We start from the raw sequence: 19059 nt of genomic DNA, 5'->3' as shown, positions 1-19059 counted from the left end.
TAATCGTCGGCAGTTGCGCACCTCACACCTCTTTGTTACCCTTTTGACGACCTTGAATCTCTACCATCCAACCTCATAAGCACTACGCATTTCTTTCCTTTCTTTTCTGACATCAGTCTTTGCTCTCTAGTCCTATTCCTTATGCGGCAGCTTCTCTTGATCTCCTGAGCCCAATTGGAATCGCGAATTATAACCAGCTCATATACTTCAACACCTTGCTCTACCTGTGGTATTCTTCCGCTACCACATCCCTTCAACGTCACACGAATTACGGCTCTTCATCTTCATCTACTTCCATGTCCGACGTACGCTCTCTTTTGCGGCAACAGCGCGCCGCTCGCCGTATCGAACACCCATATGCCGCCTACTCTGATGCAGGCAAACTTCTATGCACCCTCTGTCACGAGCACATCAAAACCGAGTCGTTATGGGACTCACATGTCCGAGGAGAGGCACACAAAACTCGTTTAATAAAAGCTCAAACAGCATCACCGGCCAACGCTCGAACTTCACAACAACAGACTTCACAAAAACGGAAACACGACGATAACGAGGAAGCTATCGACGATAAAGACGGAGATGTCGAAATGGACGATGGCAGGCGGAAACGAAATAAGACGGATGGAGTGGATGGAGATGGAGATAAGGATAACAAGGATCAGACTTTGACACCACCTCGATTGACTAGGAGGACGTCGACCACGCCGTCACAAGGGGTAGAGATCCAAATCCCATCGAGACCAGCAACACCAGCCCATCGAGATGGCTCTTCCGCTTCTACCCCTGGAGGTCAGCTTAATAACTTGACCTCACAATCTGCAACTGCATCGCTCCCCTCACGCCAGGCCAGTAGCCTGACTACAGACGAGCGCCTTACATCTGCTGCTGCTGCAGCAGCAGCAGCAGTTGATGAAGCAGAATGGGCAGCCTTCGAGGCCGATATTGCTGCTACAACAGCCACATACGATGAAGACGCGACTATATCAGCCCCAGCCATGACAGCAGAGGAAGTTGCGGCCGCCGATGCCCAGAAGGAGGAGGAGGCCGGGAAGCGACGCGCTCAAGCTGATGTCGATCTCGAAGACGAAAAGGAGGAAGCAACCCGTGCGCTTGAAGAGGAGTTTGAAGAAATGGAAGAGCTCGAAGCTCGCGTGAAGCGGTTAAAGGACAAGAGGGAAGCCCTACGGAAACGTGGTGAAAGCTTCAGCCAAGAAAATGGCACTGAAAAACCTACAAGCTTGGGCAAAGAAAATCTGGACACGCCAGCTATTGAAGAGAAGGATGAGGACGACGATGAGGAGGACGACGAAGAAGATGATGATTGGGATGGCTTCAGGTTTCGGACAGCCTGAGCAAAGGGACTTCGTGCATAGCCATGCATGATAGAAAGATACCACTCGTGAGGGGCTCGCCGATCGCCTTCACATGGCCTAGTACTCATAACGGAGTTCGTCGATTTTGTAACATCACCACATCGTACATAATGTATCATACAAGTAATCCTGCCGACAGTACGAAAGCCGCTAGTACCGCTGACGTCTCCCTGCCAGAACTGTGACCAATACAGAACCGCACTATAGTGGTCCTTCAAGCATGATTGCACACGCAGCCTTACAACGATTCACCTCATAGAAGTTGATATCACTGACTTACCAAGCACTGTCTCGCTCCTCGCCACGACTAACTCTTTCCCAAAACCTACGGAGGCGCCACACGCGTCCTATGCCGCGGCTCTCCTCCCATTTTCTTACGCCATCTTGGCGCTCTTTGACTTCACGCTTCCATCTCGATGCAATCCACTGTCGCAACCCGTCCTTAACTCTCTCTTTCTCGATTGCCTTCTTCTTGGCAACAATTGCTGGTGCCACATGCACTGACGCCATACCAGGCACGCACTCTTTGGGTAAAACAGAACGCTCAACCAGAGCCGCGGCTGAGGGTCTGGCTGCTAAGCGGCGAGACAATCGGATTGAGACCAAGGATCTGGCTAACTTTCGTGAAACTATGGAAGTATGTGTCATGAAGATAGAACGCGCAATGAGATCAGCCAGTGTTGGACGAGATGGTGACGATAGGCGTGATGGAAGGTTAATTCGGGCTCGCTGAAGCCGATAATGGTGTAAAATAGGGGCTTGAGAGATATCGCGAAGGAGATGGCTCGTCTAACTCTGTATCAGTCTGTGTTCCCAAGGCCTCGAGCTGTCGGGACCAATTCAAGGTCTCATGAATGATCCCGGGATGTCAATAGGAAGGTAGACTTTATTCTTGCTAACGGTAGGTAGTCGATACTTACTCTCGACGTTGACAGAAGGTCGTTGACGTCCAGGAAACCCATAATGTGAAACAAAACCTCGTTTGGCAGGTCCTCGAGGGAGGGAGAAAGGAGGAGGGCACTTTGCAGTCTGGTACAACCGACAGCGCTTGTCCTAAGCGATGAGCCTGGGCAAACGTCACCAGCCGTAAAGGTCAGGCAGGCTACCTCTTGCGGGACGCTGGGGGCGATTGGGCTGGCTGCAGATCGGGCATCAGTGGTCACGAACATCGCAGGGTAGGATCTGTTGACATCCTCGCCCGGAGCTAAACAGCCAGCGTTCTCAAGACGGGGTGAAGCGAACGACAGCCGATGTACCTGTGAGGTGAGCTGTTCAGGCGATGTGGCAACAGGCTTCATGACGATCTAAGTGATTACCCTCGGCGCTATTTGCAGCAAAGGGTACTGCGAAAGGGTGTGAGGATGGGGGTATTGGTATAATGCGTCAACCCAGCAGGCCCGAAGTCCGCGAAGGTCCGGCAAGACGGCAGAACGCAACCAAGAGGCGAGAGAACATAGGTGTCAAGCAAGTGTCGAGTGATCGTCACATGTACAGCTAGGTTGAGGCTCCAGAGACCTAGCACTGTTGCTGCGTGTGATTCCGACAGACAATGTGGTGGGTGATGGACTTCCGCACAAACAAGGAGAATACGGAGAACCCGGTGGATAATACAGAGTGGCGATGAGGCAATACACGACGAGGGATAAACACGGCGCGTAGAAAGTGCGGTCGCTGATACGGCCGGTCTGGTCAGTCGGTTGTAACCACAATATCGAGAAAGGAAACAGCAATTCAGGTAGAAATGGCGGCGGGGCCAGCAAGACTTTGTTGTCGTCGAAGCTATTAGCCACCCGAGATGGAGTGGCTCGATGTGTTGGAGCGACTCCGACCGTCGAAGGCGACGGTTTCAATGTTGAGGCTAGAGTATTGACTGATGACGCGTATGGCGCTAAGAAAGGTGAACAGTTCAGCCGGTAGGTGAGCCTCAAGCTATAGAACCTGATAGTACTGCGCTCAACTTGAAATAATTATTGTGCTATATCGCGGATAGTATGCAGCTGTCACTTGAAGAAGGTAAGATAGATGATGTGAGTGTTTGGGTGATGAGACAACATAAAGTTCGACATGAAACTTGGAGTTGAGGGGAAGTCCATCAAAGTGGAGAGTGAAGGATGTATTGGGTTAGCCTGTGTGGAGGTTAAGCGCAAGCGTTATCGAACTGCACTAACGGCGGGAGCCTAATAAAAGGCATGCTGATAACACCCTCTATTGGCCAGCCTGTTCACAACTCTCATTAGAAAAAATGAGCAGTTGCAGCCCTGCAACTTGAATATACCTCCAATATGCTTAAAATACCTGTATAGATTAAGCATGGAATAAGATAAATTGGTAGTCAAGGCTGTACCAAGGCTTTATAAGCAGTGTCACTTAGGTACTTTTGCAGGAGATGACACTATTGACACTTGGAGGTGCCGAGTTCCATTCTCATGGTTTTTGAGGGCCAATCGTCAAAGGTTTTCAAGAACCATGAATCCAAAATCACGAACAAGACACCCAAGGAAACAATCACCTAAGTTGATGGGATAGGAGAAAATCAAACTGCACAAATTATACACATAAACAGGCTCGATTTATCAGATAACATTTACTTACACTTACCATATATGATCTATTCAAGTCGTTGGATGAGTCTGTCAGGATTGACTTGCCTAACCTGTAGCCCAGCAGTGGCTTCCGCCCATTTTTCTTCTGTTTTGCCCCATTCTTGCTTCCCTTTCGCTCTCCGTACTTACCTTCATGCATCGTTAGTACCTGCCGCCTCCTCTCGTGCGTTCCCACCTGGCCACTTCCGGGACCATCAACTTGGCCTGCCTTTGTTGGTCTGTGTCTTGTCTTCACCGCTCTCATTTTCAGAAGACGAAGAAGAAGAAGAAGAATAACACGACGGCCCAACGTCAATATCACCACTCGCCCGACAACAACAACAACAACAAAACACAATGTCGAGTTATCCACCTGCAAGCTACCGCAGGCACACCGGCTGGTGGAACCCACTTACTTACACCCGCATACAGCACATCATACGTATCACATCACATCACATATCCGCATTCGCATGCATATGCTCATCACAGCCACCCGAAAGATCTACTCCATCTACCTTCTTTGATGAACGATTGAAGTCCGGCCCCGGAACCTGACCCTAATCCGCGCCATGCGTCGATCCGCGTCTCTGTTGTGGTTGCGGCACATTTCCTCCGCCTCGAACAGCTGCCACCGATCACTAGCGATGAGTTGGCCAAGATCAACGAGATATCCCCTTACTCAGTTCGTGCGGGATGAACGTGCAATGTTCATGCAACCTGCAGCTCTCGCTACCTGCCCTTCAGCTCAAGCTGACGCAGTTATGCACGTGGCACCTTATTCCTCCCTCTTATCGCAAATCATCAAGTGTTTTGCATGCATTCCAGACCTCGCATGCGTGGGACTGCACAAGTCATTTCATACGATTGCTGAACCAGGCAACTTTTTTTTTTTTTTTTTTTTTTTTTTTTAAAAAAAAAAAAAAAGAAACTATCATCACTATGTTAATTGTGCTCATCAATCCTACCCTCACACCCGCGCGCTTCCTCGGCGTCGTGACGTGTTTACAAACCCACCTGAGTCTGCGACCGAATTCTAGACCCTGACAGACAGAGAGGAGCAGGGGCTTCAATTTTAGACCCCAGAATCGTTCAACAGGCGTACATACCGTAGGCGCGTCAATTGCGTCCGTCGAATCACAAAGCGCTGAATCGCAGACTCAGATCCAATTCATTGCCGCATGATGTCTCGGACATCGCCTTTGTCGTGTCCTGAATAGGGATTGTCGCGTTTTGCGCGCTCGTTTCCTTCTACGGATACCACACTTGGCTTTCTCTAACCATTTCCGCAATTATGCACCTTTGCGAGCTAGTCGAGAGCCTTATCAAGATGATATCCAAAAGAATCGTTGTCTCCAGATTGTCAATACACATCGCTCCACACTGCCGTGACGCTGTCTTAAGGTTGTGGAACAAACCAAGACCTCAGCCCGCACCCTAATTTTTGCCTCCCTTACTGTCTTACAGCACTCAGAACAAAACGCATTACGGGCATATTGACGAAGGGACCTGCTCAATTTGCGCCTTCCCTATCGAAATCAACGTGCGAATTCTCCTGGTCATTCAGTCTCAGCCTCACTACAATCGTTGAAAGCCTAGCAAGCATCTGTCGTTTGTATCTTGTGCCCTTTTAAGATCTTGGCTCCCTGGGATGGCCATGGTTTAGATCCTGCTTCCGGCCAATCATTGCTTTCAATAGGCATCCATGCGGCGACAATGGAAACATGTCTGCCGTACAGGAAGACCCATCCTAAACCGCTGATCCCTGACTGCCCCCCTGCTTGTCAATTCTCTCCCCACATGGCTACAACGCTAGCCTTCGACATCCCCTCTAAGCTGCTCTTTCGATCAAAGACACTGCCGGAATGCAGACGGTCTGGATGACACAAAGTCAAAGAACCGAGATGATGTGCCAGACACTATTCCGTACCGCATGCTTGCACATTGGACAATGCGAAATGCTCCAGGTCGAAACCGGCATCGAGCCTGGCGAAATGCCGACATGTACCCTACCTTCTTGTGGGCTCGTGAGATCTTTTTTCTTCTTCTTTCAATTGGCTCCAGGTACGATCGGACGCGCTTCCTCCCCGTTACTTATGAAGGGGCTCCATGCAGCGCTTTTCAGACACATGATTTGCAGCAACCCAGGTGACTGGTTCAAACTCAAACACGCCAGATCTGGTTGTGGCTTTCCAGGCTCGCGGCTCATTGGGCAGTTCAGAGTCATGGAGTTACCTTGCCTAAACTCTGGTTCTACGGTCAAATTCCAGATTCAGCGTCGCGACAGCCTGCTGAAGCTTCGTCCTGTACTGTTCTGTCCCTATTCAACTTGCATGGTGATTAGATACCATCCAGCTGTATTTTTGCAACTGACCATCGCTGCTCTACCGGAGAAACCCCACGATTAAGGTTTTTTTTTTCTTTTCAGAAACCTTGCGAAATACGTCGAGTTCCTTGAAAAGGATTGGCCTTGGCGTTAACGGTTTAGCAAACAAGCCCGATTTGAAGACTCGAAATATTGGAATGGAAATCCAAAGCGGGCCGGGCCGGCCGCTAAACCGGACCGTTGTGATCACCAGGCTCAGCAAGCAGGGAATACAGTTCACCAAAAGATCTGAGGCCTACGGATGGTCTGTGTATTTATCCCCTCGACACAAGGTTGTTACAATAACCAGTCTCAGGCCTACAAGTCGGTCGTTCTTGACTACTTTTCGTCTGGATTATGAGCAGTGGTGAATACCCTGGAGCCTCGAGCTTACAGCTTGTGTCTCGCTTGGTGCATCCACCCACCGAAACAGATGCGAGTACACGCACAGAGTCGCCGACACCCAATATACATGCGTAAGGGTATATTCTTTGACACTCCCCAGCCACATAGATCGAGAATCCGACGTGCATCCCTGCTGAGCCCAACAATGCCCAATGTTAAGGCCTAGTATCAAGCTCTTTTGACTTGGCTCCCTGTCTCCTCACGCTCCTGGTTCCATGCGGGCTGTGAAGTCATCACAGACGAGTCAGTTGTCCGAGACGCAGGCCATTCCCGAAGCAGAAGGCCAGCTCAGCAGTATTCGGATGTCTCGTCATGTTTCCCCGTGAAGAATCCTTTGTCACCGCCATATCCCTTGTTTGGGGGTGGTGGAAATGCCTGTCGATGGCAGTCCTAGATGCCACTTCTGCTCATGACTGGGCAAGGGCCTCCACATGCTGTTGGTGGGAAAGAACAAAGAGCTTATCTTTGTGACATTGTGTGTCTTACTCTTCGCTAAATGTGCATACATGCATGGCTGAATGAGATCAAGGCGAGCCACTTCAAGTTCTTCATTCTTGTGGTCCTAAACATGGGCTTCGAAGTGCTAGAAGTTAGCGTTGATATAAAGCGATAGTATGAACACTTCGTCTTCTGGACTGCTTCACGAAAGGTGTTGCAGCCTATGTCAAGGCAATCATCGCCATAGAGTAATATCGGCAGGTTCTTACAACTGATACATATTAACTCACACGCCCCCCGGAATAGATATTGCTGCTTGCTAAACGATCTGATGTGATAGCCAGTTCGTTTTGCATGGTCACTCAAGCTCCAACGTCTTTCAAAGCGAGGCGTACGAATCATGCAAGACGTGATACACCATGGAGCCAGCACAGATGAGGCGGTAGAGGGATGACTGGGTGTACAGAGGCGATAATATACAATGGTATCTTTGTCATGTCGACAGGCTTTCAATTCTCTCTTCTCCCTTCGGAGTCGATGGAATGCAATGGCTAGGCTGCAGTCTTGGCCAGAGGGATGCTGCCACGTTGTGCCTATACATGTCTTGTGCACATCAGCATGGTTCTGAAATGACTTCTGAACTGTCGATTATGGTAATGACAAAGAAGGTTCTTCAATGACAAGCCAGCGGTCTAGTGGAAGGGCGGAACTTTAATCATTCATGTGAGCCGGCAGCCATGCACGAAAAGCATGCAAACTCCCCCTATTCTTATATGTTACTACCGAGGCGAGTACTTGCAGCAATTTACAATTACGAGCTAACTAACTCAATTCAGTTTGACCTGAATCCTTTGCGGATGCCTGCTTATTGTCCCAGAAAATATCATGGGGAGAATAGAGGCTGAGGCTCCGGTGTGAGACCCTTGGAGGAAGGACCAACAAGGAGGATTGTACTTTGTCTAGGACAATGAAAGGGACCCCCCCAATGATTTCCGCATTCAAGGTTAAGAATTCGGTTGCTTAATGGGAAGAGGCCGCATACATGACTCCCTTCAAGGCTCTTTGGACCAGAATCTGCACTGATATGTGGGTTGGAAGAAACAAAGCTATTGCGCATCATCAGAAGCAATCGGCCGAGACATACCACGAGGTTCTGTTGAACAAAAACGGTCAACAGGCATGGCTTGGGGAACACAGGAAACATGGTTGTAGCGACCTACCAAGTCGATTAGCATGTCCCACGGTGGCGAGATTTGCAGGAATCTCTCGTTCAGAGCTTGATTCACAGTCATGGACATCATGCACAGCTCTTTTGGCCCAAAAGAAGTCTCAAATTGGAAGGGGGAAGCCGGCAACATCCAATGCAAGCTTTCCTGTAGAAGTAGGACGATTCGATGTCGTAAAGAGCACTCGATGCCGTAGACCATGAGAGAAAGTCCAATGGCGGATCCCTGAGCTGCATCCCTTCTTCCAATGGGCCGGCGGTGCCATCGAGCTCGAGTCCGCAACGCAAGGGCTTGACGCACGGAGGAGGAGAAAAGCAGCGAATTAGATCCCTTGCCTTCACCGAATTCGTCGAGATTGCAAGCATTCAGAATCCCCTTGTTTCCTGACACTTGTCCGCCCTCGGGACGAACCATGAAGCCCCACAGCGGCCGCAGATCAAGACACCACCTTATGTGCACTCGTGCACTCGACTAGGACAAGATTTCAAGAGGACGCGACCGAGACCTGGCCCGCAGCGGGAAAGGTACAGGACTCGTAGCAATAACATGGCCGTTAATGTGGCCCGGTTGCCTCACGGCTCCGTGATCAAGGACGCGCCATGGAATGCATATGGAATGCTGAAAGAACGATCCCGACAAGTGCAGCATGTCAATGGCCGACAAGAACTGAACCAGCGAGGAAAAGTGGGTGATGAATGAAGTGAGTCCAAGACTAAGGTCTCTGTTATGGGCCTTTGGGTCTTGTAAAATAGACGTAGCCAAGCTATATTTACTCGTCAGGTACGTTGTGCATTAGGACAACAACAAAGGCTGAAAGGCAAATTGAATCACACCAAGCGCATATGCAGCCATGCACAAACTCATACACATCCCCGTGGGTTTGTCCAAGTTATTTGGTCCTTCGTCAGCCCTGCTTTTGTTACTTCCACTGCAGCTACAACATCACAGTGAAGTGCTGTACACACAGAATACTGCAGTAGTATCTTGTGGTGTGGGGATGCCCCGTCCTTCAACCCTGGTTCTCGCTGTAATTGCTGATATTGCGAGGGGGGGCGTGTATCGAATTTTAGGTCTTGATCAACGTGGCAAGCGGCCATCGGGCTTTTGTCCTATGCTATCAAACATGGCTCTTGGGCTATACTATCAGAGGCTTGTCGAGTTTGGACTGACAGCCATTGTTGTTGATGAGATTGGAAGCAGTCAGCTAACAAGACGAATACTTGGAGGCGTGATACGATTGATGGTTGGATGAAGACAAGCCTTGAGGAAAAGTCAATTTGGTTCTTATGACAGTAAATAAATGCTGTTGGGTGGCTCCAATCATTGATAGATATGCTGCAGGGTCTTTGAGAAACGCATAGGCGCAGATTGGCTGCTCCGGCATCACATCAAGACCCAGGAACCAAGTTGTTCAAAGTTAGAGCCGATTGATAGTCGGGGTACGTCGTGTGGCAGCGGCAGAAGTGAATCGATGGAGTACCATATCAGAGAGGAGGAGGGGTGCGTTTAAGGCACCTTTGCTGGTGGAGGATGGTGATGCGATGAGAAGAAAAGACCATATGGGGCTTTAAGTAAGGATACCCAATCGACACATACAAGCAAGCCTCTTTATCCCGCAGGAACAAAAAACAGAAGCGAATGCAAATGCAAATGCAGACGCAAATGCACAAGCAAAAGCAGAAGTTCAAGCTCATAATGGACGGCCATTAATCTGGCCCGAATTGAGGAGGGCAAGGGGTCCAAGGAACGAATGCGATTGCTTGTTGGTTGTGCCGGAGTCCCACATGTGGATGTGGGATGCCATATACAGACACAGCACGAAGATCGAATACGCAGAAGGTCTCTTGGATCAAACAAGTATAAGTTGCCTTCGACATCCACTCGGTCTGGACTACATCTCATCTTCATCATTCAGCTGCCCGCGAACAGTCTACACATCACGCTAGCCCTTCAGTTGACCAGATTCTTAATCATACCTTGTTCTACCAGGCCAACTTCGACTTGATACGTTATAGAAGAGCAGCTCCAGACCCATATCCCGGCTCAAAGACGCTGGGATTCTTGAGATATCGACCACCTAGCACAGCAAAGCAGTCGATTGTACCGGCAACCAAAACTGAGGACTACGGGCCTGAAGTAAATAAGCCTCACTCGGTTAGCCTCAATATCAACAAGGGCATCGAACACTAGCAGCTTCCGAATCTTTTGCTAGGTCCCATACAGCTACTGTAATTGCTAATTGCTCTTGGGCCTGGCTGTACAGTCCATCTCACAGTAGTCACATATCAAGTAAGTTTGACATATATCTTGCTCTTTTTCAAATCAATCAAGTGCATCATCAACATCAAGGTGCGCTTTCTTTCCCGTTGTTGCATTGTTCTGGTTATGTATTATCTGTCGAGACACCACGCGGCAGGAATGCATACGAGAGGTTATGAGGGGTTGGAAGACGGTGACCATGATGAGATAATGTTATGTCTACAAACGAATAACAAAGGCAGCCAGTGGCATGGATATGAGTCCAACAAGTGGGAGTTGTTTGCATTGGGTAGAAACAAAATTGCCTGCCCAACGCGAAGGGGAGGCACAGAAGGGATAGAGACAATAGGAGAGACCCAGTGACTAACCTGTGTATCCTAGGATTCTTCTCGACTCGATTAAATCAAACCTTTACATTGTTTATACCGTTCCGGCTCGGCGACTGTTGGATTGCCAGAGGGTGGCTGACTTTCATCGCTTCGACACGACTCGATAAGTGTTGACTTGAACTTCGGGTTCGGCTCGAATCGACCACGAGTTCGCCTCTGGAACTCCGCTCTCCGCCTTCGGTGTTCCCGCTTCTTCTCCTCTTCTATCGAATCAGTTAGAGATACCCTGCTTTTCTCGCCTCGACTATTCGCCACTAAGCCTCTTGCCAACTCTCGAAACCCTTGAGCCATGTGCTACTTTGACCAAACTCGCTGGGCATGCGGCTACTGGCGCTGGGGGCACTTCCGTCAGCAGTGCAACAAAGAATACCGCATGGGCGAAACTTGCGGCCTGAAGCTTGTCTACGAAACCAGGACCGAAAGAGACGTTTGCAAGCTCTGCCACGACACGGAGAAGAAGCAGCGCAGGTATGACAAGATGTATCGTGACGTTCAGCGCTGGCAGAGGGAGGGCAACCGAAATGCCACCATTGAACGAACGTGTGCTGAGATGCAAGAAGTCCTTGGTCAGATCTATCGTATGAGAGAAGAGCATGATCACAGGCTACAATCCCTTGGCCAGGTGAGTTTGAAACATGATGTTCCTTTCCTTTCCTTTATGTGTATTCGCATTGAGTGAAGAGGCCGAGCCCGAACAAGAAAGACGGACGAAAAAGGGCTGGAGGCATGACTGAGCCGAGGGCACATAGAAGAAAAAGTCCCAAAGAAAAGGAAAAAGAGGGACGGGAAGCCCAAAAAGGGGTGTGAGGGGCGTGTGCGTGGTCTGTGATGGTGGTGCTGTGCTTCTTGCATATGCCGTGGTCTGTGGGTGTCGGGGCACGGGCATGGGCATGGGCACGAACAATGTGTGTGGTGAGGAGAGAGAGAGAATATGAGTGGCTAACCCATTATTGCAGTGAAGTGACGAGATGTCAAGAGCGATATATCTCACGACGACAAACGACGAGTTGATATACAATGGTGAAGGGACAGTATGATTGAAGTATTAGCTTCTTACAAAATTGCGGAAACCTACCAGGGATACCAGGACATCTATAATGACGATTATGACAACCTTGTTTTATGTTTGGGCGGACGAGAAACGAAAAATGTTGCGGTCGATGCCGAAAGAAGGAGCTCGGCCAAGAAGGGATGAGGGAGAGGGGCAGAGAAGAAGAGGAGACAGGGAGGTGAAAACAAACTCTCTTGTGAGCATGGCTTTGTGGTGGAATATTTTCTCCTTTCTCCTTACCTTTCTACACTTCATTCGTCTGTAAGAACAGACAAATTGCTCTTTTTTCTCTCTACCAACAATTTCAGTATATTGGTGAATTGTCATGGGACCTGTGAGAGGGGCAAGGCAGAGACAGGATGAGAGGACCCAAAGCGAAGAAGTCCTCAGGGCCACAGCTGGGGCATGCAGAAGGCGTTTGTGGGACGGACCCAGACGCTGCCAGGTCCATGTTTATTTCTTTCTTTATACCCACAGGTGCGAACCATGTGGACAATAGGTCAATGTAACGTGTGTTATCTTGAAAAAAGCCATGCTCTTTCTATGTTCCAGGTCAGCACTCAAGGTGGCGTAAAGGCCGTTAACACGAAGGCATAGCAGCATCTAGCTCTCTTGCCCTGACCCTTATGGCACGGCATGCAGTAGAAATTGCGGAAGGGGGAGAGTGGCAGTGCCATCATCATGCATGGGCAGACGGAGCTTGGAGTGTGGGCCATGAACAAGCAATGAGAGTTCAGTTCCTTGTTACATGTTGATCGGGGACGCCGCTTCTATAACTGGTGTGATGACGACAGTCGGAAGCTAGAAACAACTGGGGATACTGGCTTCGACATCAAGATAGATGTTGGCGGGTCAGAGAGAAGATAATGGATAACGGGAGGAGACAAGAGACATCGATTGAGGAAACACGGCAGGTAAGCGTAACCGCAAAAGACGCAATCGGCTGGAAGAGGCGTCTATGCGCATCGAATAGGAGAATAACAAGAAATCAACGACCACCACTGGAGCAGTGTAGCGTCAATGAGGACCTGTTGTTTTATTTCTCTCAGGCGCTGAGAAATACCTGTGCTGTGTGAGGGACCTAGCCTATCGGTGTTGACTACATACCTATGCAGCGGAAACCATTCGAAAAAGGCATATACCCTTGCTTATCGGGGTTTTCAGGGCATATGTCTTTGATAACCCCAAGCCCTTGGTCAACGAATAGGGATGAAGGTATGCAGAAGCAGGTGCTAGAGCACAACACCAGAGGCATCGGGGCTCCAGCCTCCAGGTCCCTCAATGTCTCAGATGATCTGGGTTATTTTTCCGCCCCCCAATTGTTCATTTCCAGGTGGCAGTATGGGCTGTGCCTGTAGCATGGATCGCAACTTTGGTCGGCACTTCAGACGTAGAGGAGGGTAGAGCGTATGGTTATAAAAGTCCCGTTATGGGTGGTCGACCGACGGGAGCTGATGGGAAGGTATTGTAATCAAGGCGGAAATTGAACTGGAGCTGCGGGCGGCATCGTGGAGTCGGGCGGTGACGAAATGAGATACGGGGATGAATATCGACGTTGCAAAATCTAGGGCTGATCGTGACAGAGTTGCCAATCATGAATGGTATGGCTGTTTTAACAAGCTTTTGTGATTAATACCATCGTCAGAGTCGCTTTCAAGGTAACAGCGTGGGGGCCTCAAAACTCAGCGAGTATTAAGCAATTATGCAGTACCAGGCATGTTCGACATTGAGCAGGATAGATTAAAGCGAATAGGTGCAAAGACGTAGTCCTGTGAACCAGAGCGAAAGGTGGAGACAAGATAGTTTTCAGGGCTCAGACTCAATTGACAAGCCAGTTATGCCATAATTACAGGCATTCGATTCGTGAATGCGGTCTGCATATTTGAACAGGGTTGCCCGCCACCGAAAGGTTCAAGAAGAGGCTACGGTGAACAGCAGCAGCATGTGACTAATTCGTAATGCGAGCTTTGCTTGTCCAACCTGCACAAGACCTACCAACGACATGAAGGAAAAGTCGATGCGATTTAAACCCATGAACACATTCCATATCGTATCTGACTGGTCGAGTTCATGGCTGTCCGCCTTTCTGGTCACCTTGACCGTAATGGACCCCTGGTCGTCCCAAACTGACCCGCGGCGCGCATGATGTCTGTCAGGTTCCTGGCACGCAGACAAAGACGGTTTTAAACCGTCCAGAGTGTGGACTATAGGACGGAGTACGTTGCCTTCTTCTTAGGAAATCCTTAGCATGGACGGTCCCTGTTTGACGAAAATCTGAGCCCTGTCTCAGACGGGCCCAGCCTCCCGTCAACGGGGTTCAGGGGCCTAACGTCTCCTGAAGCAGATGGCTCGATGGTTATGAAGGTCTGCTTCCCGACAATATGGCTCTCCTCACCCGAGGGAACGGATAAATTCCGGGGGTCCCTCTCATTTGTCTTCTTTTTCCGTGCACAGGTCGCTTCAAGAGCGGCTCCCCATTCCATGTCCCCATGGTGTCGTGGTGGCGGGCTGGGCCATGACAGACATTTTCCCAAACAAATCCCGAAGGCTTGGGACGTGGGCGGGATCTTGTTCAGGTTGACGAAAGAGATCCATCGAAACCTCCCCAGTGGATGGGGACCCATGCAAGCCGCCCATCAACGGTGCGAGCCGAAGCCGGAGAAAACCAGACTAAATCAAGGGCCGACGGCAAGCTAAAGGAACGGCCACCATCCTCCTTGAGTCTCTGACCTTGCTCCCCTGGTCTAGCGTCTATTGCCACCCCACTGACTGCCGGGCCACCTCGAATTCGGTGTGAGCCAGCGTGAGGGGAACGCACGTGTCTGATGCTTAATGGGTGTTCTCGGTTCTCGACAAGTCACGCTTCCGTTGTGGACTGATGGGTTTTGACTCTAGCTCATCGCTCGTGCTTCTTATGCACAGCAGGCTGCGAGAGAAAGGCCGATGGTACGAATTGATGACGAGACGAGGGTCGTGAAACTAAACTGTCTAGGGTTTCGTTCTAGGACCAAGCTCAATAAGACGAGGGGGAAATTTCTGTAAAATTCGATTGGGTGTGTCTGCTTGTACAAAGTCCACTTCCTGCCCACAACAATCAAAGAAGTTTGCGCAAAAGACAGGCGGCAAAAAAAATAAAATAAAATAAGAGATGAAGAGATAAAATAGGAGTGCAGGTCTGCACCGAGTGTTAAGTGCTAATCAGGTTCTATGCAACGACAACTCCGTCTACCGAAGGGTTCCACTGCTTCAACGAAATGAGCAGCAACCGGAAATTTGGTCACAAAGACCGTATTAATCGAGGTTAGTATTCAAAGAAAATGGGCCGGTAAATAAGCGATACTTTTTTTTCGCTCATTCTTGTCGTAGCCACTTCACCGACATGCCCAGCGAGGGTCAGACCGAGATGAACCTCATCCAATTTGAGCCACCAGGGGGTGATGATTTGGATCGGGGCAATCGCAGCGGTCTTGAACACCAAAACGTACTGTGTGTATCATCATCAGTCGTGTATCGCGAATATTGCATTACAGTTTCATGTCGCAATTGCTGACTCCCCACTCTGGGGGCTTTCAGCTTTCTCTTCCGCATTGTCAGACAAACGAAGGGTGCTTCCTCTGTTCAACGAAAGCCGTCATTACTGCATTGCCGCCGCAGCATCTGCAAATGTCCCCACAAGAGGTCCCTCATCGCTCTCGAGAGTCTTGATGCTAGCTGGACCATTCTTTTGCATCTCTATGGTCTCGTCTTCTGGAAGCCAGTCGACTTTGACACCGCTCGCAGGGTTATTGTCACCCTGGTTGCTAAGTTTTGATACGAGATGTTGGTATCGTGCAAGGCGTGCACCTTGACCAGCGTAGGCGAAAGGTGTCGTTGCTCCACGATTTGTGTTCTCTTGCGGAGCGATATCAAAGATGTCCACCATATTGCTATCCCTCTAGGTTAGCATCCTCCAAAGACCCTTGATCTCACGAACGTACTCTGATGTCTTGGCTATTACTCGTTGAAGGGCCTCGTTCTCTCGCTGAGCTTCGAGCGTATCGTTCTCGCCGTTTATAGCTTGGTCTCCGAAGCTACCGTATTGCATACCATTGGCATCATCGTAAAGAAGGCGGTTCTCTTCCTCCTAACAGGCAAAGCGTTAGCAAAGGGTCCTGCTGGTATTGATGCGAGACCTGTGATCGAAAGATCGCTTGACAACACACCTCATCGTAGTTATTACCATCGCCCCTTCCCAAACATGATGCGCAAGCTCCCATTATTGCGTAGGTAATCGAAAATCTCAGGTACACATATCAGATCGTAAGGCGGACTAGATGTGGTGTACTGTCGCAAAGAGTCGATTATTATCTCAAGAACATGGCCTGGAAGCGAAGAATAGAAGTGTTAAGGAGCGTGGAAGGTTGTAGTAGCTTGGTTGTACAGCCTCGTGACTTCGTGATTGCTCTCTTCGTGAGGCGCGCCTGCTTCACGACGTACGTTACTCGCTCAGTGGGTCCTTCTTCAGGAAGGCTGCATCGGGTAAACAACGGCCCGCTCGCCACCATATCCATGTTGCTGGAACCAACAACAACGAACAATAGACTTCATTCAACAAAGAACAAAGACAGACAAGTATATTCTCTAATGCTGAATATGTAGCCAAGGTGATACACGGAGCGAGAATGGCAGTGAGGTATATTGTGAAGGACCATATTTGCAACCTTGTTCAATGCCTGCTCGTACTCGTCTCTGACGCTCCCTTAATACTCCCTTGACATTGGGTGCCCTGGGCAAGGGAGCATCAATATTCAGGTGTCTCATTTTTTCTCAATGCTTTTACTTAAGGGCATCAAGGCTAGCGTCTGCCAATTTATTGTTGACTTTGCCCTGGCCAGCCCCGCCGTCTAGTTCACGTGCTGACAGCGAGCACCTCTTCAGTGTGTACCCCTTGACGTCTTGGTGCTTCAGTAAAGCCTTCTTTGAACAAACCCTGGCCCGCTTCGTCCAAGGGATTTACTACACCAATGTCTGTTATATTGCCAATGTCTCTCTCTCATGGATTGACTTCACTCGAAGATATCCTTCGATCGCAGTTATTGCCTATATCCTTGGCAATAGTTCTTGTCAGTTGTTGTCCCTTGAGGTGATACCCTCATCGCCCTGGGTTCGGGTTAAGATGTACGCAGAAAATGATAACTATAAGGATGAGTCTCTCTCGCATCAAATGAACTCATTCTGATCATCATCGACACTTCCATTCTAACAGCCGACACCTTCTTCTTCTTCTCCCTCCTCTCTCAGTCAAACTTGGCTCACACATAAGTCCATTGACCTTGATTTATCTTCATCTTCATTTCTCTGTCTCAAAATGGTCCGTTTTACCCCTCTGGCAACATTGGCCTTGGTACCCCTAGCTCAGGCACGCTTCGACTGGTTGTATCCACGAGACACCATTGCTCAGTGTCCTCCTTGCTCACTAGAGAGCGAGCCCAAGGATTGTTCTCAAACAGTGACCGTCACTAAGCCTTCTGGACCATACGAGACTGTCACTGTCTCGGATCCCAACGGTTCTTATCACACTGTTACAGTTACAGAACAAGATGGTCCCGGAAAGACTGTTACTATCACCCAAAACTACCAAAACCCTCAAACCAAGGTTGTGTACATCAGCCAGGGCGAGACGGTTGAGCCAGCCATTGAGACTATCACCGTCACCCGTCCTGGAAAGACTGTCACTGTGACTGAGACGGAAACAGAGACTAGTGAGCACATCGTCACCAAGAAAATTGATAGCTATCCCGGCCCCAAAACAGTTACCATCAGCAACGGCTACCCTGCGCCTAGTGCTGGCTCTCCTGACTACAATGGTGGAGTTGTCACTAAGATTGTTGGTGGCGATGGCGACCATAAGAAGGATCCCGACAACGTTCACACGGTTACTGTGGTCAAGGATGGTCATATCCAGACTTTGACATACAAGGATGGCAACTCCAACACCGTTATCAAGACAATCACCCAAGACAACGGCCACGAAGAGGTTGTGACCGTTACAGGCAACGATCAGTATGAGGTTACCAAGACTATAACTATGGAGAATGGTAACAAGGTTATCGAGACCATCACAGCTGAGAACACCAACAACTACGTTGTCACCAAGACCATCCAGCAAGGTGGCAAGTACCATACCGTCATCGTCAAGCCTGAGCCGACCGTCAGCACCATCACCAAAGAGAACGGCGACTGCATTACTACTGTTGTCGAGGTTGATCAGACCTACACATTGACTGCTCCGGCCAAGTATGGAACCGCCACTGTAACAGATGACGACTGCGAGACCTATACAAGGACTGCCACTTACACCGGTAAGCCTGAGGTTGAGGTCATCGTCTACGATCCGGAGACTGGCGACTCAACCTGCACAAAGGAGGACGGAAAGCCCTGCAACCCTAGCTACGGCAATGGTGGTGATGGTAGCAAGGGCCAGTATGAAGATCCTACCAACACAAAGGGCCAGGACGGAAGTGGCAACTACAACACCAACGCCCCTGTATACACCAAGATCCGCACTTACGGCAACGGTGATGTCTACACCGAAGTCCATGGTGCTGAACCAACTGGATGCGAATCAGCTGCAGTCTCCACGAGCATCGCTACTGTTTATAACACCGTGATTGTGACAGTAGATGCGTCACCATCACAGGCCCCTACTGCCGAGCGCCGAGCAGCAAACAAAGTTCGGTCACCCCTGTCTGTTCGATGGTGATGAATCAATTGACTAGAGCGTATACCTTTCCTTGAGTTCAAAATTGGTGGAGTATCTATTTCAGGATTTATTTCGGCACATGGTAGGAGGGTTATAATGCGGACATGTAATCAGTATTTAATGTAGTAATTAAATTTTCGTCTTTTCATATCTATGCTTTTTTGTAGTACTCAGTACAGCGTTGGTTCATTCTGCTCTTTGAACAAACAAGGTAGCGTCACTTCTGCAC

General features: G+C 49.4%; 6 protein-coding genes across 8 annotated transcripts; 4 read left to right on the top strand and 2 right to left on the bottom strand.

The window, feature by feature from the left end:
* Position 1: 1 nt before the first annotated feature.
* FOIG_11759 (uncharacterized protein) lies at positions 2–3359 on the top strand. Its single transcript, XM_031212330.1, has 2 exons — positions 2–2274; positions 2327–3359. Exon 1 carries the CDS (start codon positions 297–299, stop codon positions 1350–1352), a length of 1056 nt encoding a protein of 351 aa, XP_031057724.1. The 5' UTR covers positions 2–296; the 3' UTR covers positions 1353–2274; positions 2327–3359.
* On the bottom strand, positions 6–3444 carry FOIG_11758 (uncharacterized protein). Its single transcript, XM_031212329.1, has 2 exons — positions 2294–3444; positions 6–2162 (listed from the first exon to the last, which is right to left on the bottom strand). The coding sequence occupies exons 1-2, from the start codon at positions 2669–2671 to the stop codon at positions 1650–1652; spliced, it is 891 nt and encodes a 296-aa protein (XP_031057723.1). The 5' UTR covers positions 2672–3444; the 3' UTR covers positions 6–1649.
* A 2921-nt stretch (positions 3445–6365) lies between these two features.
* On the top strand, positions 6366–9354 carry FOIG_11757 (uncharacterized protein). The gene is made up of 3 exons (XM_031212328.1): positions 6366–6585; positions 6637–7950; positions 8000–9354. The coding sequence occupies exon 3, from the start codon at positions 8206–8208 to the stop codon at positions 8590–8592; it is 387 nt and encodes a 128-aa protein (XP_031057722.1). The 5' UTR covers positions 6366–6585; positions 6637–7950; positions 8000–8205; the 3' UTR covers positions 8593–9354.
* Positions 9355–10031: 677 nt separating this feature from the next.
* Positions 10032–13000, top strand: FOIG_11756 (uncharacterized protein). 3 transcript variants are annotated; one of them, XM_031212326.1, is made up of 3 exons: positions 10163–10678; positions 11030–11659; positions 11994–13000. In XM_031212326.1, the coding sequence occupies exons 2-3, from the start codon at positions 11327–11329 to the stop codon at positions 11994–11996; spliced, it is 336 nt and encodes a 111-aa protein (XP_031057720.1). In that variant the 5' UTR covers positions 10163–10678; positions 11030–11326; the 3' UTR covers positions 11997–13000. The 3 variants fall into 3 exon arrangements, with proteins under 3 accessions (XP_031057719.1, XP_031057720.1, XP_031057721.1); XM_031212327.1 differs by having other exon boundaries at positions 10163–10738; positions 11994–12537; XM_031212325.1 differs by having other exon boundaries at positions 10032–10678; positions 11030–12639.
* Positions 13001–14013: 1013 nt separating this feature from the next.
* Positions 14014–16757, bottom strand: FOIG_11755 (uncharacterized protein). The gene is made up of 3 exons (XM_031212324.1): positions 16291–16757; positions 16066–16211; positions 14014–16014 (listed from the first exon to the last, which is right to left on the bottom strand). The coding sequence occupies exons 1-3, from the start codon at positions 16342–16344 to the stop codon at positions 15723–15725; spliced, it is 492 nt and encodes a 163-aa protein (XP_031057718.1). The 5' UTR covers positions 16345–16757; the 3' UTR covers positions 14014–15722.
* On the top strand, positions 16668–18980 carry FOIG_11754 (uncharacterized protein). The gene has a single exon (XM_031212323.1). It carries the CDS (start codon positions 17436–17438, stop codon positions 18828–18830), a length of 1395 nt encoding a protein of 464 aa, XP_031057717.1. The 5' UTR covers positions 16668–17435; the 3' UTR covers positions 18831–18980.
* The last annotated feature ends 79 nt before the right edge of the window (positions 18981–19059 follow it).

This window comes from Fusarium odoratissimum, assembly GCF_000260195.1.
Source record: "Fusarium odoratissimum NRRL 54006 unplaced genomic scaffold supercont1.23, whole genome shotgun sequence".
Classification (NCBI taxonomy): Eukaryota; Fungi; Ascomycota; class Sordariomycetes; order Hypocreales; family Nectriaceae; genus Fusarium; species Fusarium odoratissimum.
Note: the sequence above shows the minus strand (reverse complement) of the source record. Positions and strands in the feature narration are given on the sequence as shown.

Excerpts from the sequence above, each read along its gene's own strand:
- FOIG_11759 (XM_031212330.1), top strand. The coding sequence starts at position 297 with ATGTCCGACGTACGCTCTCTTTTGCGGCAACAGCGCGCCGCTCGCCGT.
- FOIG_11754 (XM_031212323.1), top strand. The coding sequence starts at position 17,436 with ATGGTCCGTTTTACCCCTCTGGCAACATTGGCCTTGGTACCCCTAGCT.
- FOIG_11756 (XM_031212325.1), top strand. The coding sequence starts at position 11,327 with ATGTGCTACTTTGACCAAACTCGCTGGGCATGCGGCTACTGGCGCTGG.
- FOIG_11757 (XM_031212328.1), top strand. The coding sequence starts at position 8,206 with ATGACTCCCTTCAAGGCTCTTTGGACCAGAATCTGCACTGATATGTGG.
- FOIG_11758 (XM_031212329.1), bottom strand. The coding sequence starts at position 2,671 with ATGAAGCCTGTTGCCACATCGCCTGAACAGCTCACCTCACAGGTACAT. Across the intron at positions 2,163-2,293 it reads ACCTTCTGTCAACGTCGAGA|ACGAGCCATCTCCTTCGCGA; the intron begins GTAAGTATCGAC and ends ATACAGAGTTAG.
- FOIG_11755 (XM_031212324.1), bottom strand. The coding sequence starts at position 16,344 with ATGGGAGCTTGCGCATCATGTTTGGGAAGGGGCGATGGTAATAACTAC. Across the intron at positions 16,212-16,290 it reads ATGGTAATAACTACGATGAG|GAGGAAGAGAACCGCCTTCT; the intron begins GTGTGTTGTCAA and ends TTTGCCTGTTAG. Across the intron at positions 16,015-16,065 it reads GTAATAGCCAAGACATCAGA|CAATATGGTGGACATCTTTG; the intron begins GTACGTTCGTGA and ends CTAGAGGGATAG.